Source organism: Hemicordylus capensis, chromosome 16 (assembly GCF_027244095.1).
Source record: "Hemicordylus capensis ecotype Gifberg chromosome 16, rHemCap1.1.pri, whole genome shotgun sequence".
Lineage (NCBI taxonomy): Eukaryota > Metazoa > Chordata > Lepidosauria > Squamata > Cordylidae > Hemicordylus > Hemicordylus capensis.
This window is the reverse complement of record NC_069672.1, coordinates 11,431,342-11,458,006: the sequence shown is the minus strand read 5'-3', so window position 1 is coordinate 11,458,006 and position 26,665 is coordinate 11,431,342. Positions and strand designations below refer to the sequence as shown.

The following is a 26,665-nucleotide window of genomic DNA, read 5'->3' as shown; positions in this document are numbered from 1 at the left end:
TACATGCAGCACATAAACACACACCAGCCCTTGCCCCCCCACTCCCCCCCAAACGTGCCAAGACAAAGAAGGCCAATGAATGAATAGAAGATTTGAGGGGGTGGAGTAGATCTGAGGGAGGAGTCGGAGTCTGGATATGAATGCCAGGGATAGGGGAGCAAAACAGAAAGTGAAACCAAAAGTGATTGGAACCTATTCATGCAACTTACTTTGAGTGTATCCTCCATTGTAGGAGGGAGACACCTAACATGGCAGTAGGCCATAAAAGTGACCCCAAGGAAAAGAAGGCCGATGAATGAATAGAAGATTTGAGGGGCGGAGTAGATCTGAAGGAGGAGCTGGAGTCTGTATATGAATGCCAGGGACAGGGGAGCAAAACAGAAAGTGAAACCAAAAGTGAACCGAACCTATTCACGCAGCCGAGAGGAAACTTACTTTGAGTGTATCCTCCGTTGTAGAAGGGAGACACCCAACATGGCAGTAGGCCATAAAAGTGACCCCAAGACAAAGAAGGCCGATGAATGAATAGAAGATTTGTGGGGGTGGAGTAGATCTGAGGGAGGAGTCGGAGTCTGTATATGAACGCCAGGGATAGGGGAGCAAAACAGAAAGTGAAACCAAAAGTGATTGGAACCTATTCATGCAACTTACTTTGAGTGTATCCTCCATTGTAGGAGGGAGACACCTAACATGGCAGTAGGCCATAAAAGTGACCCCAAGGAAAAGAAGGCCGATGAATGAATAGAAGATTTGAGGGGCGGAGTAGATCTGAAGGAGGAGCTGGAGTCTGTATATGAATGCCAGGGACAGGGGAGCAAAACAGAAAGTGAAACCAAAAGTGAACCGAACCTATTCACGCAGCCGAGAGGAAACTTACTTTGAGTGTATCCTCCGTTGTAGAAGGGAGACACCCAACATGGCAGTAGGCCATAAAAGTGACCCCAAGACAAAGAAGGCCGATGAATGAATAGAAGATTTGTGGGGGTGGAGTAGATCTGAGGGAGGAGTCGGAGTCTGTATATGAACGCCAGGGATAGGGGAGCAAAACAGAAAGTGAAACCAAAAGTGATTGGAACCTATTCACGCAGCCCAGAGGAAGCTTACTTTGTGTGTATCCTCCGTTGTAGGAGGGAGATACCTAACATGGCAGCAGGCCAGAAAAGTGACCCCATTTAGGAATATTTTAATGGAGTGGGTCAGACAGGCCTGGATCTGTGGGTCAGACATAAGCACAGCCCTGCTGGGTCAGGCCCAAGGCCCATCTAGTCCAGCATCCTGTTTTGCACAGTGGCCCAGGATGCTGGACTAAGACATACGTGGTTTTTGCAAAACAAAACAATGCAGTGGTTTTGCAGAAGCGGGCGGGGCGCTCTGACGGGAGCCCTCAGCAGCCCCAATACCGAAACTACCACTCCCAGGATTCCCAGCGGGACGCCATGACACTTCAACGGGTAGGGTAAGGCCCGCCGCCAAAGCAGCTGTGCCCAAAGGCTGCGCTATGGACGAGTCCTCCAGACCGCTAGGGCGGCGCTGTCCATTTCGACTGCCGACTCCCCAATCGTCCCGCAGTCATTTTATGGCGTGGCCGCCTGGCGCTTCCATAGAAACATGCAAATATTTTCGGGGGGGCGGGGCTACGATTGTTTCCCCACCCCTTCACGCAAAGCGCGACGGAGGCGGGGACCATAGAGACGTCGGCGCCGCTCTGGCGCTCACTTCCGCCGACTCCTGGTACGCCATTACCTTGTGCAAGAAGAAGAAGCTCACTTCCGCCGCCGCCGCCCCCCATTCGCCGAGCAGCAGGAGGAGCAGCAGAGCGAGAGTGGGCGGGGCGCCTCCCGGACACGTCGCCGGGCCCCGCCTCTTCCGCTCCCAGCAGCCGCCATTTTGTGAGAGCGGCCGGAGCAGAGGAGTTCGGCTGCTGCGGCTGTGTCGACGACGCGAGGAGCGCCCGGAAAGCGAAGGAGGGAGGAGGCCTATCCGCGGGCCCTTCGCCGCCACCCACCGCCTTTCCCTTCCCCTCCGCACCCGCCATGCCCTCCTCGCCGCTCCGGGTGGCTGTGGTCTGCTCTAGCAACCAGAACCGCAGCATGGAGGCCCACAATATCCTCAGGTAAAGCTCCTCCGGACCGGCCTAGGCCTCGCCGCCTCTATCCCCCCCCCCACACCCCGCATATTCCCCTTTCCTTCTCCCCCTGACGTCATCGCCCCCTTCTCTTGGAACAGGCTGCGGGGGTAGGGATAGGCCGCGTCACGTCTCGTGACCTCTTTTGAAGGCGGGGCCCTGCCGCCGTGACGTCACGCCCCCCTCGCGTTGGGACAACAGGGACACGCCCAACTCCCCCCCCCCACACACACACACAGCTGGACTGCAGCTCTCTCCATCCCTGCCTATTCACCACGGCTGCTGCGGATGATGGGCATTGTAGTCCAGCCATGGCTGCAGGGCCCAAGGTGGAGAGACCTGTACTAGAAGCTTTGGGTCTGGGGGGAGACTAGAAAGGGGGCCAGAGAGAGATTGCAGTCCCTTATTGCATGACTAGGACATAGAGATTTTTTTTTAGGGTGAGAAAACCAAGGATGATTATTATTAGGGGGAAGGATACCAGGGGTAGCTTTCTGACACTTATATTTACCCCGTCCCAAATTTCTGCTTCTAGGTGGCTTAAAGTAAAGGTAAAGTTGTGCCATCGAGTCAGTGTCGACTTGTGGCATCCACAGAGCCCTGTGCCTGTCTTTGGTAGAATACAGGAGGGGTTGACCATTGCCTCCTCCTGCACAGTTTGAGATGATGCCTTTCAGCATCTTCCTAGATCGCTGCTGCCTGATAGAGGTGTTTTACATAGTCTGGGAAACATAGTCTGGGAAACAGACCAGCAGGGATTCAAGTAGCCACCAGATGAACAGAGAAACCTCTCCAGATGATCTCAATGGGCAATGGGGCTCGTAGTGACCAGAGCATGTACATTTTTGAGGCGTGGAGCTCCTTCCTCGCCAAGTTGTCACTTTATGGGGGTGGGTTGGGGGTGTGTGTGGGTTTCCTGTCACATGACCAGAATATTAATAATAAAAACTTATGTACTGTGTTTCTACCAAAAGGTTTATATAGCAACAGAAAACAATGTCTCATCACTTTAAAACATCTCGAGTGCTTTGCTGTAGCTATGTTTTCCACAGTGTATTGGTGGTGCAGATGAAATGCACATAAAAAAACAACAACCCACAAGCACTATACCAAATCTGGATTCAGTTGGCATCGAGGACATTTGAAAGGAAGTCTGGTCTTTTACTCTGAATTGATTCAGCTCCAATACTTACCCATATTTTCTATAATGATGGGCATTAGTAAAGATTAAAATCTCTGCTCCAAGTGTAAATGTCCACTGCTTTTGCCACTTAACAACCTTGATCATCTTTTGCAAGAGGTGATGTCTAGGGTACCTATTAGTTGATCAGTTATGCACTCATGAATAGGGGCTCACTGTAGAAAGGTTGCTATTTACATTGAAATGGAGACCTATATATTTCTGTATGCACTCTTCAGTGACTCCAAGTGCTGTGTAAGATCAGGATGAGTGTGTGGTCTTTCGAAAAGTCCCGAGGTTTGGTTGAGCCCCCCCTTTGCCCTTTATCACGTACCCATTCCTGGAACGATTTTTGGTTCCTAATAGATGTTCCTGCCCGTCTCGGGGCCTTTCTGTTCCTTCAGGGGCTCTCCTGTTCTGTGTAGCAAGTTCATACATATTGTCTGGGCTCCAAAATGCTGTGAATGGGATTCCACCCGCAGATGGGGCCTCTTTGGTTTTCCCTCGCCACGCTTCCTGGCAAGCTTTTGGAGTGCCCTCCTTCAAAATCTTGTAAGGGTGGATGTTTGGCTTCTGGAGTGGCATCCTATGACTCCTAAGGGGCTTGCCATGATTCTGGAAGAAAATATTCCCTCCACTGTTCTCTCTAACAGGGATTCCCAGATGTTGTTCATTGCAACTCCCAGCATCCCCAGCTGCAGTGGTGTTTAGCTGGGAATTCTGGGAGTTGCAGCGAACAACATCTGGGAATCCCTATGAGAGGGAACACTGATTCCCTCCCGCTCTTTGGGTCCTGAATCCGTTTGGGACCTGAATCCTTGACTTAAGTGGGGCTTCACCACCATTTCATCTTCTTTGATGGATAGGTTCATTCCTTCCTTCTCCTGGGATGTGGCCAATTACCCACCAAGTGAATTGCCCAATACTGCCGTCACCTTCACATTCACTCCTTCAGCTTTTTACATTTATTTTTCTTCATTGTGGAGCTCTCTTATTTCTGTAGCTGTCCTCAATAGGAGAGAGAGAGTGTGTGTGTGTTGTGTGACTGGGTTTTTCTTTTAAAAGCAAGCAAGCTGTTATGCTGGGAGCAAAAGTAGACTGCTCAGCATGTGATCGTGTCAGTTTGGTGGAAAAAAAGAAAACTGAACTTTGCTGTCACTGGTCATCTGCCAAAGGATCTCCCAAGAGAGGCCCCCTTATTTCCACTTACTGCCAATGACCAAGATCCTCTGTATTTGTACAGTAAACTCTCAATTTTGATAAACTAAAAGGAGTTTTGATTCTTCGCATGTCTAACATGTCAAGCACATGTTTACTCAGATGCCCCATTTACTTCCATTCAGACTTCGTAAACAAGCCCACAGGCATTACTAATTCACCAAAAATGTGAGTAGGTGGATGGCTGAGGACATCTATATCAATCCCTTCGCTTACAAGCAAAATGGAAAAACAGGGCTCGAGTATAGCTTTGCCACTTGGGTTGCCAGCAGGCCATCTTGGCTCACCACAGGTGACTAAGCAAGTCGCTGTCTACAAGCTTGGGCCTGGCTTCCAAACTCCTCCTCCCTCAGCCCCACTCCCTTTTGCCAAAACACCGTCTGGGACTGGACGCATCTGCCTTGGGTGTTGGGAGGAAGTGGGTAGCAGAAGAGGAAGTGACTCTCCTTGAGAACATGGCGACTTGTCCGACACCGAGACAACTTGTCGTCAACTCAGAGAGCAGGAAATACCAGTACGGTACTTCTTATTCCATTTGCTCTTAATATAACCCAACAAACCGGCATGCCCTAAAAAGGGCTTTGTTTAGACTGTAACAAGGCTGATTGTGATCTAGATGGAGGCTTTTAGTCATGCTGAGAACTTGGGAGCACTGAAGTACTGCTCATTTTACTGAACTGAGTTTCCATAGAACTGAATCCAGTGGTGCCTTTCAAATTCACGAGTCCCACCTTGGTATTTCTCCTGTATCTATCGGAACCAGAGTGCTGCTCATAAGCAAACCTGTGCCTAAGGAGATGCATGAAGAGAGAGCTGCCATCTTGAAGTATGACAGACAAACCTGCCAGCAGCCAATATGCAGCCAAAACAGTGTCTTAAGGGCTGGTACGCTCTGCATTGCCTTGCAGATGCTGTTGCGATTTGACCAATCTAGTTTTTCCATGTACCCTGAATATTTTCCTCTAAGGGGAACTGAGTGTCTCAAGATTACATATTGAGGGAGAGGAGGTGGGTGTTCCACAAGGGAGGCTGTTGTAATAAGCAGTTCCAGTGCCTGCCCTTGCTGCGGAAGATGACTTAGGAACAGCTACCATGTTCACACAAGTGTCAGATCCCAGGTTGTGAGTGTGTTGTGCTTATTAGCGCAGTCTCCAATATGAGAGATGCGATGTTCTAGAAATGCTGGTCTTTGAAAGATGATCCGAGGCGAGTGTTGACTTACAGATGTACATGCAAGCAAACCAATTTAGAATTCCTTGCATTTGGGAGGAGTTTTCCTTCTCTCCAGCTGGCTGGCAGGAGAATTTGCACACTTCTCCTGTGCTAATCCCAACTAGTCAGTTGTTAGGGATGCTTTTTAAAGAACTCATGTACTGCTTCCCATCTTTGGACTGGCTTAAAGATAATATAGCCCTGCAAAAAAAAAAAAAACAATGAAATGGGTTTTGCCTGCATGAAAAGAGACTTTAAATCAAAGCATCTATGTCTCCTAGCTGTTTTCTAATACTCTTTTGAATCCTAATTTGCTATTTGGGCTCAAGTACATCACCAGAAACGAGATCTACCTCTAGAAAAATTGTTTTCTGAATATTTCAGTCCTGAAGGCTGTAATCCTAAACACATTTGCCAGGGAGTAAGCTTCATTGAACTCCTGAGTAAACACGCATAGGGTTGCGCTGTAAATCCCTTATCAGGCCTGCCTGGGTCACTCTACTGAAATCACGAAGAGACTGTTCTTCAGAGAAGTCTTAAAACCATGCCCACCAACATCTTGTAACGAACAGTGGCAATGTAAAATACATGGTGTGCAACCATTCACACTTTGAACCAGTTTTCCCTGTAATGGGGGTCCCCAGATGTTCTTGGCTCCAACTCCCATCATCTCCAGCTACATTAGCCTTTGGGGATGATGGGAGTTGTAGTACAACAACACTAGTCAACAACATTCCCTGTTAACAGGGAATACTGTCCTCAACCAGCCTCGGTCACGTTTCATAGGCCTGGGCCAGCCATCATGTCCTGGAACATCCCACAGGCTCTTGCTCTGTTCTCTTCATTTCACGGCTTGCTCTAACCATCGTGTGACCTCTGAACGGGGCCAACCATGCTTAGCGGCTACCTCCAAGCCATGGCTTGTAGGGTTTGCAAAGTGTGGCTTCACAGGTCGTGTTAACCACAGTTACCCCATCTGAGCTTGATCGCAGCATCTGGTTGAAGAAACAGGATGGCATGGGTGCATGAAAAGGAAGCCTGCAGGCCTGTGGCACGTTTCCTGTGACTTGTGGGAGCCTCGGAAGTGAGCGGCGACCTTATTTGTTGACATGGGTTTGTAGGAGACGTTAAAAAACCACCCTTTTCTCGATGGCTTCCGCTCCAAGTCAACAAGCTAGTTAAACCAGGAGCCTTGGCTTCAAGACTGTTTTGCCCCAGAGCCGTCTTTGGAATGTAAACGGACTTGAATTTAGTACTCCAGTTTAACTAGCTTGCGGGTTGGGCCGCTCAGATCCTTCACTGGAAAATTCAGGTTCTGTTGTTCAAAAGAGCTTCTTGATTCCACTCCTCCTTGTTCAGAGAACAGGTGTGTCCCATGCAAACCCAGTTACGTATGAGAAGTCCCACTTCCACCTAAAGGGTGTTCTGTGATTTCTCATAGTGAGCAGAAATTGGCACCTGATATTTCCAAGTGCAATACAGAGTTTTGGCGTCAGATGAATCCCCTCCCAAAACGGCACGCTGGTGCCCTTCTGAGCAGATGACGTCAGCTAGCTTGCCACCAACAGACTTCCATAAATGCCGATGCCCCCATTCTTGACAGCTGTAAGCAGGCCGCGTTGACTTGCTTCCGCACGCTTGCCTTGCTGTTTCAACCACAGCAGATCGGTCCCATGGGAATCCGTCACATCGCTAATCTTGTGTTCGGTCTTGCTGCTCTCCTTGAAAACTTCAGACAGCCGAACCAAACACCCTTTGAAATGAGAGCGGGTTACTTTAAAAGTCAACTGCTGTGGTGCCTTATACCCCAGCTTGTTTGCTTGAGCTTTTGGGTACAGTATGTGGTTGGTTAGAGACATAAAGTGAATGGGCTTATTGTTCGGTGGCTTTTATTATTTTTAATTTTCAGTTGTGGGGAGAGAAAGAGGGGAGGCAGGCCTTTCCTGGTCTATGGGGCCGTATCCCACTCTGTCTTCAGAGAATTGAGGGCAGCATGCATGGTCAGGACCCTTTCCCTATTCCTCACTACAACCCTACAAGGTGGGCCTTATATTGTATATGCGGCTTTAACAAAAGGTTGCTCAGATGAACTACTAGATTGTCTTGCAAGTACTGCGCTCTAGCCCTCTTCCTAAACCCAATTTGGCCATTCTTTTGGGAGGGGAATCTTTCTCTTCCCTTTAAACAGAGGGGTGATTAAAAGATCACACATAGACACTTTCGTGCAGTGTTCAGTAAAACATGCAGGCATTACTAAAATGCTTCCCACCTAAGCAGTCGGGCTTGCTCTGCTTACATCTGCCTCTCTAAATGGTGGCTTGCTGGATAATACAAAACGGCACGAGAGCCGTTGGCTGAATCTAGATTCCACCCCAAACTGTGGCTGATGCTAGCCATATCTGTGCAGCGGGCAAGCCACAACTTAGAGCTCATTGTGTGCTTTCCACTTCCAAGCCCTGTTCGCTCCCTTCAGACACTGTGCCAGTCCATCCTCCAGCTGTCTTAACCACAGTTTAGAGCAGGGTCTCAAATGAGCCTCTTCTGTAGTAGTGTCAGGAAAGCAAAAGGTGCCAGGCAGTTACCTCCAAGATTGCCTCTCGGGTGGAGAGCTGGTCTTGCAGGAGCAAGCATGAATTGTCCCCTTTGCCAAGCAGGGTTTGCTGTGGTTTGCATTTGGATGGGTGGATGCTGTCTATTGTAAGAGTTGGGACCACAGCTCCGTGCTGGAGCCTTTGCTTTGCATGCAGGAGGTCCCAGGTTCAATCCGTGACATCTCCAGGTGGGACCGGGGGAGACTCCTGCCTGAAACCTTGGAGAGCTGCTGCCAGTCGGTGTCGACAATACTGAGCATGATGGCCCAAGAGTCTGGCTCGGTAGAAGGCAGCTTCCTGCGATCCAGTGGACCTCTGCCCACCCGCCCATTGGCTAACTTCTTGATCCTGAATGGCAAGTAATTCTATTATGATGCGTAATTGGACTTCAACGCCAACTTCTGTGGTGTGCTACAGTCCCTTGCAGCTGCGGCGGTTTTCGTCGGGATTGATGGCAGCCTACCCAAGCATGAATCACAGCCCTTGCTTCCTAGCAAGGAAGTGCTTAAGGGGCACACGTTGAGTCTAGGAGTGTCTTCAGTGCTCACTCAGCTACCGATGGCTCCAGAAACGGGACCCCCAGTTTGAAAGGCCGCAAGAAAGGCGTCCAGATGTTTCCCCGAATATAGGGCCAGGACACAAGATGCAGTGGTAGGCTAGTCCGTTGCACGCAGGAACCTAGGAAGCTGCCAGATCCTGAGTCAAACCCGTGGTCAGTCTCGCCCCGCGTAATCTGCACTGCCTGGCAGCAGCTCTCCAAGGTTTCAAGCAGGAGTTTCTCCCAGCATTCCCTGGAGATGCTGCCAGGGGTTGAACCTGGGATTGATTGATTGATTGATTGATTGATTGCCCTCAAAGCAGATGCTGTACTACTGAGCTACGGACAATTCCCCCCAGCCCGGGGTGCGGGGCATATCTTACAGTGCTCACATGTAGTCACACATCCACATGCAAACCAGGCAGACCCTGCTTAGCAAAGGGGGCAGTTAGTGCTTTCTCCTGCAAGATCAGCTCTCCTCGCCATTAAAAGCCGAGCCCCGGTGGGATTGCTATTTATATCCCCAAAAGAGAGAGTGCGCAATCCTTCCCCACAGCTGGCCTTCTCTTTTGTCTCTGCTAAGCCCCAACGAGGCGGAAGAAATTATCCGTGGCAGGGAGGGCTCGGCAACTCCGTTGTTTGTGCTTTAAATGCTCTGCCCCAGTTCGACTCTCCTCTAAAGGCACGGGTTGGCTGATGTTGCACGTCGCTTAGCCCTTGAAGAGAGCCTGGGTCATTCAGAAGAGAAGCAGAATGGGACTGAAGTTGCACGAGAGCTGGACTTGTAGGAAGTCAAGTCAAGTTAAGTTGTGCCCTCGTATCATTGTCGACTCCTGGCAGCCACAGAGCCCTGTGGTTGTCTTTGCTAGAATCCAGGCGGAGTTGACCATTGCCTTCTCCTGCACAGGGTGAGATGATGCCTTTCAGCATCTTCCTAGATGGCTGCTGCCTGTTATGAGAGTTTCCCATATTCTGGGAAACATACCAGCGGGGATTCGAACAAGCAACCTCTTGCTCGCTAGGCAAGTCGTTTCCCTGCTGCGCCATTAGGTGGCATGGGACTGAAGTTGCAGGAGAGCTGGTCTTGTAGTAGTGAGTGTGAATTGTCTCCTTTGTGAAGCAGAGCATGCCTTGGTTTGCTTTTGGATGGGAGGCCACGTGTGCATGCTGTAAGATATTCCCCTTGGGTGGGATGGGGCCGTCGCTCAGTCAGCAGCAGAGCTCTTGCTTTGCATGCGGAAGGTCCCGGGTTCACCCCTGGCGTCTCCAGGGCTGGGAGAGACTCCTGCCTGAAACCTTGGAGAGCCACTGCCAATCAGTGTTGACAATACTGAGCTAGGCGGACCCAAGGTCTGACTCTGTTTGGCAGCTGCCTATGTTCGTAAGTGTGTTGCTACCACTCGCTCATTCCCAATCTCCTTTAGCTGCCTGTGTCCAGGATCAGACAAAAATTCTAGGCGCCAGGGAGTCATGGCAGATAGAAACTTAACCGTGGCGCCTAGACTAGGATATTCAGAGGCAGAGTTAATGAATAAAACATTGATTTTTGTCCCAGGCGGCCTTGTTCCTGTTCTAAGTTAGCTACATATAAAGGGGACAGAAAAAAGCCCATTTACTCTTCCCCCTCCATGATGTCTGTTACTACGTCGGGTAGTCTTGTCAAGTGTCCGTTGCCTGGCTCCTAAATTTCGGGGCGGGCTCTTGGAGACCAAGAAAAATGTGTCCAGGCCTAGATGTGAGGACCAACCTGTTAACTCCTCAGTGAAAGTTGTCTGTTGCTCCGTGTGTGTGTATATCCCCTGCTATTCTCTTAGAGCTCCTAACCTCTGGGCCTTGGCACCCAAAGCAAATGTTTCCTGCCTCGGTTTGCTGCTGATAGCTAACACAGGCCCAGTTTCTCGGATTTTCAGTAGCAACAACAGTCAACATGCGGCCCAATCCGCCGAACTCCCCGTACTGCTTCAGTTGTCGAGCCAGATGTCCATCTGTACCCATCCTTGCCGGAGCCTGACTCATCCCTCGTATCCTATAATTAGTTCCATCATTTGCATTTGGAATGAGACACAGTGTTCTCTCGCATTGGGGTGGTGCGCTTTATCGAGCAATGCTGCATTCTGTCCTGAGCTATCCAGTTAGGTTTGTGTGTGCGTGTTCACCGAAGGAAGAAGGAGGTCCGTCTGGGTTCTGGATGAGTGTTCTTAAACTTGGTGGGGTCGAGGTGGTGGTCTTGCTATCCTAAACTGAGATTTGGTTCTGTGTGTGAAGTGGTAATGGTGGCTGGGTTACATAGGAACATAGGAAACTGCCATATACTGTGTCAGACCACTGGTCTATCTAGCTCAGTATTGTCTTCACAGACTGGCAGCGGCTTCTCCAAGGTTGCAGGCAGGAATCTCTCTCAGCCCTCTCTTGGAGATGCTGCCAGGGAGGGAACTGGGAACCTAGATGCTCTTCCCGGAGCGGCTCCATCCCCTGAGGGGAATATCTTGCAGTGCTCACACATCAAGTCTCCCATTCATATGCAACCAGGGCAGACCCTGCTTAGCTATGGGGACAAGTCATGCTTGCTACCACAAGACCAGCTCTCCTCCCTGGGTTGCGGGGCTGAATAGCAGCTGAGGAGGCTGTAGCTCGATGGTAGAACATCTGCTTTGCATTTATGTAGAACAGGCCTGCAGGTTTCCATCACGAATGGCACGTGTGCACAGCACTGATTGGCTGGCCTTTGTGACGTCACTAACCCACCTCTCTACTCTCTGGAGCAGTACTTGTGGTTTTTTTGGACTACCATAATTCCCAGCAACAGTGGCCAATAGCCGAGGATTATGGGAATTGTAGGCCAACATCTGCAGGAGGGCCGAAGTTGAGCAGCCCAGATGTAGAAGGTGCCAGGTTCAGTCACCGGCAGCATCTCCAGGAGCTTTCCCAGACAGCAGACTTTACTGTTGGTTTGCTGTGGGGCTTTACTGCCAGTTCGAAGTTGCCCCCAAACATGGATGCAAAAAGTGGGTTGTTTTTTTTAAAATCCAGATATAAATTGGGCCACACTCTTAACATGCAATAAAAGCCCCAAATCATGTGTGGAGTGCTCCCCGGTGACTCGCAGGGACTTTGGGGTACATTTGGCCGATATGTGAATACACACCTCCATTCTGGAGGAAATGCGGACTAAAAGCCGGGTGTGAGAAGCTTCCAGGTAAGGCTGGGAAAGCCTCCTGCTTGAAAACTTGGAGAGCCCTTGCCAGCCAGAGTGGACCACGGCTACACAACCTCAGTCCTCCAGCTGCTCTTGGACTACAACTCCCATAATCCCCAGCCAACAGTGGCCCAGTCAGAGATCATGGGAGTTGTAGTCTGACATCTGCAGAAGGGCCAAAGTTTTGTAGCCCTGGTGTAGACAGTACTGAGCTAGATGGACCGAGAGTCTGATGCAGTGTCAGGCGAGGTGAGTCCATTACCTTTGCCAGGTGTCCTCTGGCTGGCTCCTAAGTTTTCAGGCTGGCTGCTAGATCCAAAGAGACCATTTCGAGCTTGGGTATTAGGCAGTGTCCTATGTCCCTAAGAACTCTGCAAGCCTGGGGTTATCAAACTTGGGGTCCCCGGCCACACATTTTAGAACCCCTGCTGTAAGGAGTTGCTTGCCTCCTGTGTCGTTCAAATGGTCACCTAGCCTCAAAAGTGGGGGGGGGGCAGTCCTACTAAACTCCTGAATCTCTCCCTTTCTTCTCCCTCCTCTTCACACGTGGCTGAGCATATGAGGGTTGGATAGAGTTGTCTTAGAAAACCAAACTAGCTGCCCATTGTTGCTTCAGTTTCACAGGTTATAGCTGAACAATATCAATGGCGACAGAAATCATTTTATTCGGTGCCTTTTTATACTGCCTCAGTACAAATCTCTGGGTGGTTTACCATTTTAGAACACAAGGGACAATTAAAACATTATGTGAATTAAAACAGTGTAAAATGCAGATTTAAAGTAACGTAAACTATGGATTAATGGGTATGTGTTCAGATTTTTTTTTCTCTCTTTAAAACCTCCAGAGGTGGGGAGGCACTAATCTTGTCTGGGAGGAGTGCGTTCCAAGGTCCTGGGGCAACCCTGGAAAAGCTGCCGAGCGATCCAAGAGCATCAACCATCTTGGCCCAAACGGGTCCCTTTCCCAACAGCAGCGTGGGGAATCCTAGCAACAGTCCTTGTGGGGCTTCCATATCTCTTTTCTTCCCCTGCTCCCGCCAGGTTTCAGCCAGGGTTTGCTGGGACTTGGAACAAATCTTTTTATTGTCCGGGCTCGTAAGAACAGCCCTGCTGGATCAGGCCCAAGAAGGCCCATCTAGTCCAGCACCCTGTTTCGCACAGTGGCCCACCAGATGCCGCTGGAAGCCACAGGCAGGAGTTGAAAGGGGCATGTACCTCTGTGTCCCCCAAAGGAAGAGAGTGATTTTAAGATGACACAGACCTCCCCCCCCCCGCCCCCTCATTTCTAGCATCAAAGAACCTGAGAAAAACCCAGTCTTGGATTCAGGTAAATACGATAAATGATCTCTGAGCATCAGTAAAGTGATGTATTTTTTTTTAAAAAAATACATCCAGCCTAGCTGTCTCTTGAACAAGCACAAATGAAAATGCTGCACCTGGGGGAAGACACACAAATGAGAATCCTCCCTTTCGTGACGTTTGCACCACAGGTTGAAAATACCCGCTTCCGGGGGAGAATTACATTGCATTTAAGCGGGAGGCGATCTTGCATTCCCTCCTAATGCCCCATTTGTCCCTCTGTAAATGGGAGCGTTAGCCGGGGATGCAACATTGCATCTGCTTAACTGCTGTATAATGTCTCCTGAAGATGATGCTTGGAATGGTGTTGGGGATCCTTTATCATGAAACCATAGCGGCGTCTGCCTACGTGGCTGCTTCCGTTGGCGCCAACCTCTGCAGAGAAGGGCTAATTAAGAGTTCCCTTCCCGCCTCCCTCTGTGCCCCCCCCCCCCCCGACCACTTCTGGGCATGGAAGAGGAGAATAGGAGATGAGAATTATTTTCCCAGCTTCACAAAGCCCTCAGCCCCACACCTGAGACTTTTCAGGTCTCGGTCCAAAGAATGCAACAGAAAGAGCATAGACGGCTCTGTTTTTCTTTTTCCAGCTCTGTTTTGCATTTATCTAATGAAGGGGAAAGGAACACAAATCTCGCAGAAGGCTCTCGCTAGGGAAAAAGCTGCAGATCGAGGTCTCTGAGTCAGCACCTGCTCACCCGGGGGTTAATTTCTGTCTCCAGTAGCAACCAAGCAACGTTGCTCTCTTTTCCCTGCTTCTCAATTTTTTTTCCCCAACTTCATCAAGACACCTTGAAATAGGCCATTCAATAAGGAGATCATATCCCTAAGGGGGAGAAGATACAACTAACTCTGTTCGTCTGCCGTGATCATATAGCCCCTGGGCATCTTTAAACGCGTAAGGGTTTAACAGTTCACTTAATAATTCATCATTTCAACCAGACGACTCTCTCCAACTTGATGATTTCTCCTCCCAATTCTGAAAGCACGTTTCATTTTTTCCCCCCCGCACTCCCTTCTTCCCCACTTGCACTCGTGAGACAGGCGATCTTCAGAAATGTCGCTAGCTGGCGTGTGACTTCCCACTGAAAGGACTGCGCCGCTTCCTCATTTCAGTCCTGCGTAACTCAGACCCCAGCAACGGGAAGCAAGTACGACAGGCCTCTCTCGGTTAAAATTCGATAGAATTTCAGCTTTCCCTCCTGGGGTGAAGGTGGGTGAAGCTACTCAGCAGCAGGAGATGGGCAGCCGCTTGGTAGAGCATCTGATTTTGCATGCAGATGGTCCCAGGTTCAATCCCTGGCAGCATCTCCAGCTAGGGCTGGGGAAATCTGAAACCCTGGAAGGCTGCTGCCAGTCAGAGTAGGGCAGTGCTGAGCTAGGCGGACTGATGGTCTGACTCAGTAGGCAGCAGCTTCCTATAAGCCAGGGTAGGCTACCTTGGCTGTCCCGCTGGTGTTGAACAACAACCCCCGTCATCCCAGCCACAAGGAATGGTGGCTGGGGGTGATGGGAGTTGTAGTTCCACAGCGGAACAACCAAGGGTGCCTATTCCTGTTTCAAGTCACTAGTCCTCTGGCTGGTAACAGGCCAGACCGACCTTCCCTCTGGCCTCTGCAGTCATACAGCTGCTAATGTGGAGCCTGAACGAACGCAGTTTTAAGAGGTGGGCATTTAATGAGAAGTTCTTAGTGTGTGATTCTTGCTTTGAACGAAACAGGCGGAAGGGAGATGGCAGGATCGCGTGCTTTGTTTATAGAAATCAAACGTGCCGGCCGGCATTCTGTCCAGTCTAAACTCTGCGTTCGGAAGCCACGGGGCTGTAGCCGACAGTGCCCCCCCCCCCCCCACAAGCCGGAGATGAAGGCCTGCCCCCTCTCCAGCTGTTGCCCCCCTGCAGCCGGTATTCAGACGTCTCCTGCCTCTGAGCCTGGTAGCCTGTCGCCATCCACACGAGTAGCCATTGGTCGCCCTTTCCTCCCTGAATCTAAGCCCCTTCTAAAGCCTTCCAAACGAATGGCCGTCACCACACCCCGTGGTAGAGAATTCCACAGCTCAGTGATGGCCTGTGTAGGGGAACTGCTTCCTTCTGTTGGTCCTAAGCCTTCAGCGTTTCTGCACACGATGTTTATGCGTCAGGAGCAGCGGAAGCTTGCCCTGTGCTCATCGGTCTCGGGCATGCATGGTGCCGCATCCATTAATCGGCTTCCAGATGACACCGTCGTGGTTTGCCTCTTGGCTTCCCTGCATCTCTCCCTTTCTGCCTCCCCCACGTTGTCGGCAGCACAAGCCTGTGTGTGTGCGGGGGGGGGGAGTTGCAATCTCTGGAAGCACCCCGAGGCATCCGTTTACTTGTTCTTCCGGAGACTGCTGCGGTAACGGCGGTGCCCTGTGTGTGTTGCCGCCCTCCAAATATCCCTTTGGCCAGGGTTGGTTGGGCGGGGAATCCTCCTTATCCTCTTGCTCAGCAGTCAGCTGCCGGTGCTTAAGAGCGAGAAAGATCTCCTGCACTTCCGCGGCCTCAGCTTAATCCACACACACACAACTGCCGTACGCCGATTCCGAGAGAGCATCGTGAAGATGACAGCTGCGATGCGTGCCTTGCCGGAGTCGAGGTGCTGTGACTTGGCGAAGGAAATGCTTCTGGAGGAGCCAGGCGAAACGGTGGTTGCGAAGTGGTGACTCCCCAATGTGGAAAGACGGTTTGGGGGCCTCTTTAGTTTAGAGAAAAGATCGGTCAGGGGGGACGTGACAGGGGTGTGTAAAATTATGCACAGCATGGATCAAGTGGAGAGAGAAGTTCTCCCTATTGGAACCCGGGGGCATCTGATGAAGCTGAACGCTGGGAATCGGAATGGTGGCTGTTACGGTCACTGACCAGATGACGGCGGTGCGGACACATGTAGTGGGTAACGTTTTAAATACACAATCACCACCACCGTCGGTGTCCGTAGCCCAAGAAGATCCAGTCCTAATACAAATAACCTAAAACGCCGTTTTTTGGGTGAACCGCTGACTTGACGCCCAGCTTTCATCCGCTCTTGTCTGATGTGAGCAAGGCACCCCTTACCAAGTTGAGCTGCCTTGATCGCGATTCTTAAATTCTGTCCGGAAAGCAAGTAAGTAGCATGAAACACTTCAGGACATCTTGGAAGAGGCGATAAGAGAGAAGTGAGGGAAATGCTGCCAGTGTGACGGCAAAAACAAAATAAAAATCACAACTTAAAAGAACGCGCTCTGCCGTTTCCATCGCACCCGTGAATGCTGGAAGATACAGGACAGCTAAACTATGGAATTTGCTGCTGCCGGGTGTGGTGATGGCCCCCGATCCAGACAGGTTTAAAGAGGGATTAGGCAAATTCATGGAGGATAGGGCTCTCAATGACTACTAGCCTGAACTGCTGTATGTTTCCCATCATGTTTCAAGTTGGCTGTTGGCTGTCTCCCTCCCACTTGTGGACTTCCTAGATACCCTTGGCTGGCTACTGAATGGTTCAAGTTGGCTGTTGGCTGTCTCCCTCCCACTTGTGGACTTCCTAGATACCCTTGGCTGGCTACTGAATGGTTCAAGTTGGCTGTTGGCTGTCTCCCTCCCACTTGTAGACTTCCTAGATACCCTTGGCTGGCTACTGAATGAAGCAGGATACTAAACTAGGTGAGCCTTTGGCCTGATCAAGCCAGGCTTTCCTTACGTTCTTACATCTCGCAGGGGAAGAGCAACTGTCCTTATCCAGCCCCAGCACAGCGTCCCTCCAGTGGTGGCAGCGGGTGTCTACCGTGGGGATGTGCATGGAACGGGATTTGCATTCCAAGCTTGGACCGGCGTGCAAGTCCCCGGAACGTTCCGTCGGAGCAACTGGTCAAGCCGGTGGTTCTGATGGAACGAGCTCGGACATTTTGAGTGTCTTCATACACATGTTTGATAAGCCAATAAGGAGGTCACAAGCCAATTGGAAGCCAATGCCAAAACCAGCCAGGAAGGAGAAAACAGGCCTACAGAATGGCACTCCGGACGTTCCCGTCTCAGAACGGGGTCGTTCTGTTATTAGCTCAAAACAGGCTTTTCATTTGAAGGGCGTTCTGTTTCGAGCTCGGATCGCTGGAAATGTCCCGTTTCGAGCTTGGAACGTTCTGCACATCCCTAGTCTACCTTTGTTTCTTTTAAGACTGTGTGAGTCCTTTGGGAGACGAGGAACTTCTGTCTCATTCTTTTTCTTTGCAAAACCATTCTGTTCTGCAGAAGCTCAGGGAAACGCACAGCATAATATTCAGCTTCCTGAGAATCGCTTTCATGTTTTTTTTTTAAAAAAGGCAAATTTCTATCCCTTTGATTGGGCGCTCTCAACCTTGGGTCCCCCGATGGTGTTGGACTGCAATTTCCATCACTCCCAACTTCCATCACCACAGGTGTTGCAGAGGATGGTGGGCGTTGTAGTCGAACATCTGGGAACTCGAGGTTAGACACTTGCAAGTCTGAATGAGAAAGGGTGAGACATTTTCCAAAATGGGAAGTTTCCAACTGTTTTGTTTTTCCATGGGCAGTTTTCTTTTTCTAAAAATATTAATGTTTTAGAACAATGCAGCATACTGAATGGGTACCTATCTGGTATTGGGGAGTTTGAAACTGGTAGTTAACTTTTCAGATTATTCCTGGTGTGTGTTGCACACAGCCATAGTGTTTTGTAAACAGGGCAGGGGAGGGATGAAACAAAACAAAAATACACACGTCAAGTTATGTATTCGTCCGACTGGTTTTGGTTTGCCTTGTCAAATCATCTGTCACATTCTTGCTCCATTTCCGACTGAAAGTGAAATTGAAACTGACTAGTTTGGATTCCAGCAACCCTTCAAACCTCGATCTCATTTTGTTGAGGTGGGAAGTGTTTGTTGGATATGCAGTTGTGTTGCATAAACACAACTGTGTATTGTCTCAAATGTTTACAAGTTTCCACATAAAGCTTTGCATTTGTCTGAACGCAGCATTTAAACCACATTGATATACGCCTTATTTCAGTTCACTACTTCTTGAACAAATATTTCAGTTCAAGTACTTGTAGTTATTAAGAAAACCTCCTGAGGTCTTTATTACAGCCCTTAACATTAAAATGGGGCACTTCTTTTGTTTTGTTGACTAAATCGGTGTCAAGCATGTAGAATAAGATTGCAGTCTGTTTAGGGCACTGGAAAACATTCTGGAAATGTTTCAGATTCCCAGCTTTCCAGAAGAGCCACATAACTTTAGGTGTGGAGCGTTTTCCTGTTGGGATAGCAGAACCAACAAGGTTGCTGACGTAAGATCTCTGGTGAATCTTCAGTCTGTCTATTTCCAAAAGAGCTGGAAATGTTATGATCCTTATGGAAGCGTAACCAGAGCACCTGTGGTCGAGAGGGAGGTATTTATATCCATGTAAACCGCTCTGGGAACTCTTGTTAAAAAGTGGTATAATAAATATTTTGTCGTATTCGTATACCAGCAGACTTGTGCTAACCTGCACATAAGTCAGTTTCCCAGAAACCTGAAGGGGCAAAAAACAAAAACTACCAACTGTCCATGTAATTCAGTGGCGTGGAATGTTTAGTCTCGGACAGCAGTTAACAGACAACCAAGCGGGCAGAGCTCATTGAACCTGGTGAGGAGCGGGAAAGGAGGGCTTGAACAAAAAGAGGGGGGGTGCTTCTTGAGGGGGAAGGGTGCCTAAAACATTTGCCACCCTCAGTAACGGGCTTGGGTAACATATGCACCCCAGGAATATACAGCAACATTTTCTTGCAGGCCCCTACTTGTTTCACGTGGGAGCGGGGGAGGCGCTTTCCCTCCCCATAGCTCACAGGATGAATTTATGCCTAGTCATGAATGGCAGCGTAAACTGTGCAGAGTGAATGAGTGAGCGTGCGTGCCTCTGCTAAATTTCTGCAGTTTCTGCAGGTTGCGGAAATCAGCTTACCTTGCTGCAGAATTCCAAAGTCTTGAGTCAACGGTACACACACAGCCCTATTGTGTCTGCCTGACGACTTGTGGGTTGTTAGCCACAGAGAATTATTGATCAGAAGGCACACTCTGACACACACACACACGCAGAACCCCATGAGCTGTGGCCTGTCTCCTGGACGCGGCGTGCACTGCATTGGCGTTCCAACCTTCAGGGCAGTGGCCTCCTTTTGCAGAGGTGCTCCTCTCGAGGTAAGTTGCTTGCTGAGTAAAAGCACCTTAGAATAATCCCCTCGTGCTTACAGCCCTTTGCTGAGGTGTGGCAGGGGATTAAAGAAATTGGATTTAAGATTCCATGATACTGTTGGAAACCATGATCACTCTGCCTCTCTGTTACAGTACGCACTTCAGTCCCCGTCCCCCTTTAAAATACACACTTAAGCCTCGGCTTCCTCCTCTGTGTCTCTTCTCTTTCTCGGTCCTCTTTGTCGGCCTCACTGATCACTGATCTGCTCTTTCGTAGCTCCCTTTGCAGTGGGTACTGGCGTTTCCTGCCTCCTATGAAATGTGATTTCGGGCATGGGGGCTGTAGCTCAAAGCAGGCCTGGGGAGGGGGAAAGGGTTCAGCCCCTGGCAGCATCTCCAGGTAGGGCTGGGAGAGACTCCGGCCTATAACCCAGTCTTGTGGTAGCAGACATGAATTGTCCCCTCTGCTAAGCAGGGCCTGCCCTGGTTTGCATTTGAATGGGAGATGACATGTGAGCATGGTAAGAGATTCCACTTAGGGGGCGCGGCAGCTCCAGGTAGAGCACCTGCAAACCTGTCTGCAGAAGGTTCCAAATTCCCTCCCTGGCAACTCTCTCCAGCTGAGCGAGACTCCTGACGATAACCTTGGAGAAGCCGCTGCCAATCTGTGTGTAGGCAGGCCTGAGCTGGACGAACCAGTTGTCTGACTCAGTGTATGGCAGCTTCCTGAGTTCCTTGGAGAGCCGCCGCCGGCCCGTATAGGCAGTCCTGAGCTAGATGGACCAAGGGCCTGATCTGATATTGAGCCGTGTATCATGCTCTACATGAAGCCGGTTTCACTGACCTGTTACGATGAGAATGAGGAAAGGGCACCTCCTTGAAATGAGCAAACGAAACAGAATACCTGCAAGCCCAGTTACCAAAGTCTTAATGGAGGCTCAACTGCCCTGAACCCGTGGGGCGGTAATCCTATTGAGCGCGGACATCTTGGCCCTTAGCCATAACTTCTCTATGTTCAGGGACTGGTCCGTTGGTGAATCAACACGAACACTCGGACGTGGTTTAATTGAAGACGTTTTCAGCTGCCAGAACTGACGCCAAGAGATTTGCTGGGTTCTTTTGTTGCTTGTTTGCTTTACTGGCGGATTACTCGGCATTGACCTGAATCCAAGACTGTTGTTCCCCATTTCTTTGATGTTGAATATGGGGGCGTCTTGCATTCAGAGCCTTCTTCCTTTTTGAGTAAATACAGGCATAGCCTTACTTCGCCCGCATTTTTTAAAGCGGGTTGTCTTAAATTTGGGAGTCGTCTTCTATTCCAGTAAATCTGGCCTTAAGCCAGTTCCTGGGAAATAGGCTTGTTAGGCATGATCGCAGAATACAGCCTCCGTGTCCAGAGGCGGTATGCCACCGAATGCCAGTTGTTGCGGGGAGCGGCCTCGGGGAAGAGGTATCGCATCCGGGCCTTGCTTCTTGGAGGGATCTGCCTGGCCTCCGTTGGAAACAGAATGTTGTGCAGTGTTCCCTCGAAGAGGGATTTCCAGATGTTGACTACAATTCCCAGAATCCCCAGCTGCATGGGCTTTTGCTTGGGGATTCTGGGAGTTGTAGTCAACACCATCTGGAAATCCCTCTTAGAGGGAACACTGCCCTCCAGTCAGAGATCCAGAAACGTAGGTTTATCTCACTTGCCAGCTGCTGTTCGTGGTCGGCCCCCAATCCCTTCTCTTCCCTCCTTCTGGTGCACAGGTAGAGAGCTTGGGAGAGAAGCCGGTCTTCTCTCCTTTTGACCTGGAAAAAGGAAGAAATGGTGGGAGTCCTCTTCTCCTGCTCAGAGAGCAATAGTTGTTGGCCTCCAGCCACAGTGGCCAATAGAGTTGTAATCCATGGACACCTGGAGGGCCAAAGCTGTGCAACTCTGCACTAGAGTATACTAGAGCAGGGATTCTCAACGTTGGGTCTCCAGATGTTATTGGACTTCAACTCCCATAATTCCCAACTAAAGGCCACTGGGGCTGGGGATTATGGGAGTTGAAGTCCAAGAACATCTGAGGACCCAACATTGAGAATCTCTGTACTAGAGTATACTGCTAAAAGCTGCTGTGAAGTCTAGAGTAGCACTTCAAAGCAAAGAGAGTCATGTCCAAAACGCCTGTTTGGGGAGATAAATTCACAAAGGACAGGCCTATCGATGGCTACGAGTCTGGTGGCTGTGGGCCAGCTCCAGCCTCAGAGGCACGATGCTTCTGAATACCAGTTTCAGGGGAGCAACAGCAGGAGAGAGGGCATGCCCTCAACTCCTGCCGGTGGGCTTCTCAGAGGCATCTGGGGGGCCACTGTGGGAACCAGGATGCTGGACTAGCTGGGCTTCCTTGGGCCTGATCCAGCAGGCCAGAAACAATAGTCAGATGTGTAGCTCATTGTCAGATGTTGCATTCATTCTGTAGGCAGGTCTGTGTGTGTTGCCCCTCACTAAAACTAGGCATTGTATCCAAGGACACACACACACCCCCAAAAAAACAAACCCACCATGAATTCTGCACATTTTCTCTAACTCTTACAGAATTCTGGTTTTCTTACTCATGGAGAGGGGCAAAATGCTACAGGGGGGCTCAAAAGTCTTTCTTCCAGCCGCCTGACAGTCTAATTCAGGTACACCTCTAGCTTCTGAGATCGGCTGGTGGTGCCTACATTCAATCCCTGGCAGCTCCAGATAGGGCTTAGGGACATTTCTGTCCTGGAGAGCCCCTGCCAGTCAGAGTAGGCAATACTGAGCTAGATGGCCCAGTGGTCTGACTCAGTAGCAGCTTCCTACATTCCTAACATTAGGAATGCCTCCTGATCTTACTCTGAATTTCTTCGGGTCCCCTTGGTGTATCCCAAATCTTCTGGCTGTATCACAGTTTTTCTGCTAAGCCACTGCCCTAATTCCTATTAGTATATTTGAAATGGCAAATTCAGCAACTGGGGAATTCAGCAAGTGCAACTTTCTTGCCTCTCCCTGAGAAGAAATTCCTACCAAATCTCCCTCTTCAAGGCAGTTATTAGTGGAGAAAACTGGGCAGACACCGTTTGGAAAAAAAAACCAAAACAGTCCCATGGGGTAGATTGGGGTTAATGTCATTGGAACATAGGAAGCTGCCATATACCGAGTCAGCCCATTGGTCCATCTAGCTCAGCATTGTCTACCCAGACTGGCAGCAGCTTCTCCAAGGTTGCAGGTGCGAGTCTCTCTTCCAGCCCTATCTTGGAGATGCTGCCAGGGAGGGGATGTGGGACTTTCTGCATACAAGCCTGCAGGTGCTCTTCCCAGAGCGGCCTCATCCCTCTTAAAGTGCTGCTCACGTGTAGTAGTCTCCCATTCATATGCAACCAAGGTGGACCCTGCTTAGCAAAAGGGAGAAGTCCTGTTTGCTACCACAAGGCCAGCTCTCCTCCCGTCCCGAGGATTAAAGAGCTGAAGGGTCCACCCTGGTTTACACCTGAATGTGAGGCTACATGTGTGAGCACTGTAAGGTGATGGAGGCCATAGGGCCGCTCCGGAAAGTTTACCTGCATGCCGAAGGCTCCACGTTCCGTCCCTGGCAGTGTCTCCAGATGAGCCCGAGCGAGACGCCCGCCTGCAACCTTGGAGAGCCGCTGCCAAGTCTGGGTAGAGGGACCCACAGTAGAAAGCGGTGAGCCCCACATGCCCGTGTGGTTCGCTGCACTTGGTATCCCACGCCAGTGTTAGAACTCCCCCCGGGGAGCGTTTTCGGTGTCGAAGTGGCCACTGCCAGCATGTGGGGAGGCGTTTCCATGAACAGCAGCACTTGCATAACCTTGTTTGGGGAGCGTTTATGCAACGAGTGGCATTAACGCCGTTGCCTCTCGAGGTGCTGACGCATTCCTAGAGGTGACCGGCGGGGTGGCGGGGGGTCCCTCTTTAAAAAAGAAAACAGACCTCTTTCCACCAGTACTTAGTCGCAGAAGCGGCTCAGTTTCCTCAGTGATTCACAGGTGGGGTGTGTGTGTCTTCGCATGCGCACAATTTTATGTGAAGACTGACGCGACGGAGATTAAATGCAGCTATTGTGACAATATCCACCACTTTTCAGCAAAGTTCTCAACGCGGTTTGCACAGCCGAAGGTACGAGAAAGTGACTCCCTGTCTCCCAGGGACACTCAAAACTGTAGGAAGGAGACCGACTCCGGCTACTCCTGACCTCCTTGTAGATTCTCCTGTGCTGCTCTCCTCCCACTTGGGAATAGGGCAGGCGCTCAGTGGCAGAGCATCCGCTTGGCATGCAAAAGGTCCCAGGTTCAGTCCCTGGCAGCATCTCCAGGGAGGGCTGAGAGAGAGGCCTGCCTGGAGCTTTGGAGAGTTGCTGCCAGTCAGTGTCGACAACATTGAACTAGATGGACCAAGGGTCAGACTCAGCTGCTGCCTGTGTTCCTGTTTTCTCAACACAGTTCAGCAGTTGCTCATTTCAGGATTGCGATACGCCAGGGTTTCTCAGACGAGAGAGATACTACAACTCCCATCATTTTCTTCAACCACTGTGGCTGGCGATGATGGTAGTTGTAGCCCAACAACATCTGAGGACGTGGCTTATGGCAATATTTTGTGTGCCCCCCCCCCCATCCTGCTAGTTTTCTGTCCCTTTTAAGAAATACCCAACATGTAAACAAGCAGTTCTTGGTGTGTGTGTGTTTGTGTGTTTTTCAGCTGTTGGAAGGCTTCTGTGTCTGTACTTCTGTAATCCAGTATCTGCCAATGGTGCCTTATGTGGAAGGAGAAAAAGGACTAAAAATAGTGCCAATTACTCACAGCCAGCTGACTTGATTTCTGAGGCTGCAGGGCTCTCTCTTGGAAGCGGCACGTGTGTTCTCTGAAGGGTCCAATTCAGGCGATCGTGGCCGGCCTTTGAGGGTCAGAAGTGGCGGCTGCTTAAACAGCTTAATTGACAGATCTTTTTTAAATTGGCCGTCCTTTGAAAGAGCTGTGATTAGTTACCAAAAAGCTGGGGTTGGGGGGGGGGATTCCAACCCTCGGAGGAGTTAAGCAAGATCATGGCTCTTGCTGCTTTCTTGGCGATCGAGTAGAAATCCATCCGGTCGTATTCTTAGTCTCTGTTCCTTTTCTTCAAGACTTCCCTTGAAAGCAAATTGAAAGCTGCTGATTGCATTGGGATGAAGTATGAAAAGCGTCTGATTAGAGCAGCCTCCTTCAGTGCTTATTTCACCATCTGGGATCAACTCAGAACATCAGTAGTACAACAAACTTAATGTTCTTACCAGAACATGATGGCTGGACTGACACGGTCAACCGTGTGTGTGTCCGTGTTGCAACTGTATAACTGTGTCTCTCTCCCCCACGCCCTTATGGCAGGTAAATCTTCACCTCTCCGGAATAATTAAAGGGTCTTTTCTCTCCTCCCTGCCCCATCTTTTGTCTTCCAGCAAACGTGGCTTCAGCGTCCGATCCTTCGGCACGGGGACTCACGTGAAGCTGCCAGGCCCGGCTCCGGACAAGCCCAACGTCTATGACTTCAAAACGACATACGATCAGATGTACAGTGACCTCCTTAGGAAAGACAAAGAACTGTATCCCTGCGGAGTGCCCCTTTTGCCACCCCCGCTGTTGACCTCGTTATTTTGAAAGGTGGCCTCCGTCCGTCCGAAACGAGCCGTTGGTCGCCGCTCCTTGAACATAGCGAGAGGCCTGGGTATTTTCTGGCTCTAGGCAGGGCGCTCACATGACGCAAGGGCATTTCTGGCTCTGGGCGTGGGGCTCACAGGCCAGAAGGGTTCTTTAACACACCCCTTAACGTTCTCTTCCTCCCTGTCCCTCCATGGAGTTGTGGTGTGTGTGTGTGTGTCAGGACCACTAGAACAGGCCTCCGTTTCTTTCTAAGGATGTGTTTTTCACTCCCATGCTCTGAATGGATTGCCCCCTATCACTGTGCTTAAAAATTTGGCTCCAGTCCCTGTGCGCTTCCTCAGCCCTGTAGATCTCCATCTCACTCGCTCTCCCAGTTTCCCCCCTTCCCAACTTCCTCTCTTGGCCTATTCCCTCTAGACCACTCCATCTCCCAGTTCTCACCTCTGTCCTCCCTCTTCTAGCCATTTCTATGTTGCTGGGGTCTCAGCCAACAGGATCCTGAAACCCTTCTCTCTCCCGCCTCTGGCAGGGTCTGGGGGCAAATCAGCCAGTGTGGGGGGCCTCTTCCAATTAATTTTAATGGAAGTTAGAAGACCTGCCTTAAGGACAGCCCTGGTGGAGCTCAGCCGATCACTGCCAGAAGCTTCTTGGCCACCACAAAACCCAAGCGTCATTGCATATTCCATGCACAGTAGCCCCACTTGCACGTGTTTTAAGTTCTTGTGTCTGAAGGCTATAGGCCAGGGATGGGGAACCTTGGCACTCCAGTTGTTTTTGGACTACAACTCCCATAATCCCCAGCCACAGAGGCCAATAGCTAGGGATTATGGGAATTGTAGGCCAACATCTGCAGGAGTGCCAAGGTTCCCAGTATAGTCCATCTCCAGCCTCCGAGGCAAGATGCCTCTGAGTACCATTGGCAGGGGAGTAACAGCAGGAGAGAGGGCATGCCTTCACCTCTTGCCCGTGGGCTTCTCAGAGGCACCTGGTGGGCCACTGTGGGAAACCGGATGCTGGACTAGATAGGTCTTGGGCCTGATCCCGCAGGGCTTCCCATATGTACAGTGCAACTGCTCTTGGAATATTGTGTGTGGTTTGGGTCACCAGGTCTTGACAAGGCAGAGCCAGGGAAGGGCAATCAAAATGACTGGGGGGCTGGAGACGACAATATTGGGGCCTTTTTAGTATAGGGAGAAGTCTGGTAAAGCGGGGGACGTGATAGAGGTGTCTAAAACTCTGCACGGTGTGGCTGGAGCGGACAGATTTTCCCCTCTCTTTTCGTCACCCTAGAACCCTGGGTCATCCCTTGGAGCTGAACGCTGGGAGGTTCAGGACGGACACGAGGAAATACTCTTCTACACAACATGTAGTTGAAGTAAGGAATCCGTGCTGGATGTGGCGACCACCACCACCAAGCTAGAAGATTTTTT

The 26,665-nt window shown here is 50.3% G+C and overlaps 1 protein-coding gene across 1 annotated transcript in view; it reads left to right on the top strand.

Annotated features, from left to right (window-relative positions):
- Nucleotides 1–1,802: 1,802 nt before the first annotated feature.
- SSU72 (SSU72 homolog, RNA polymerase II CTD phosphatase) overlaps nucleotides 1,803–26,665 on the top strand; it is a 43,047-nt gene continuing 18,184 nt past the window's right edge. Inside the window, exons 1-2 of the mRNA XM_053281103.1 lie at nucleotides 1,803–2,113; nucleotides 25,034–25,177. Coding sequence (XP_053137078.1) covers nucleotides 2,034–2,113; nucleotides 25,034–25,177 — 224 coding nt within the window. The 5' untranslated portion in view covers nucleotides 1,803–2,033. The remainder of the gene's footprint in view (nucleotides 2,114–25,033; nucleotides 25,178–26,665) is intronic.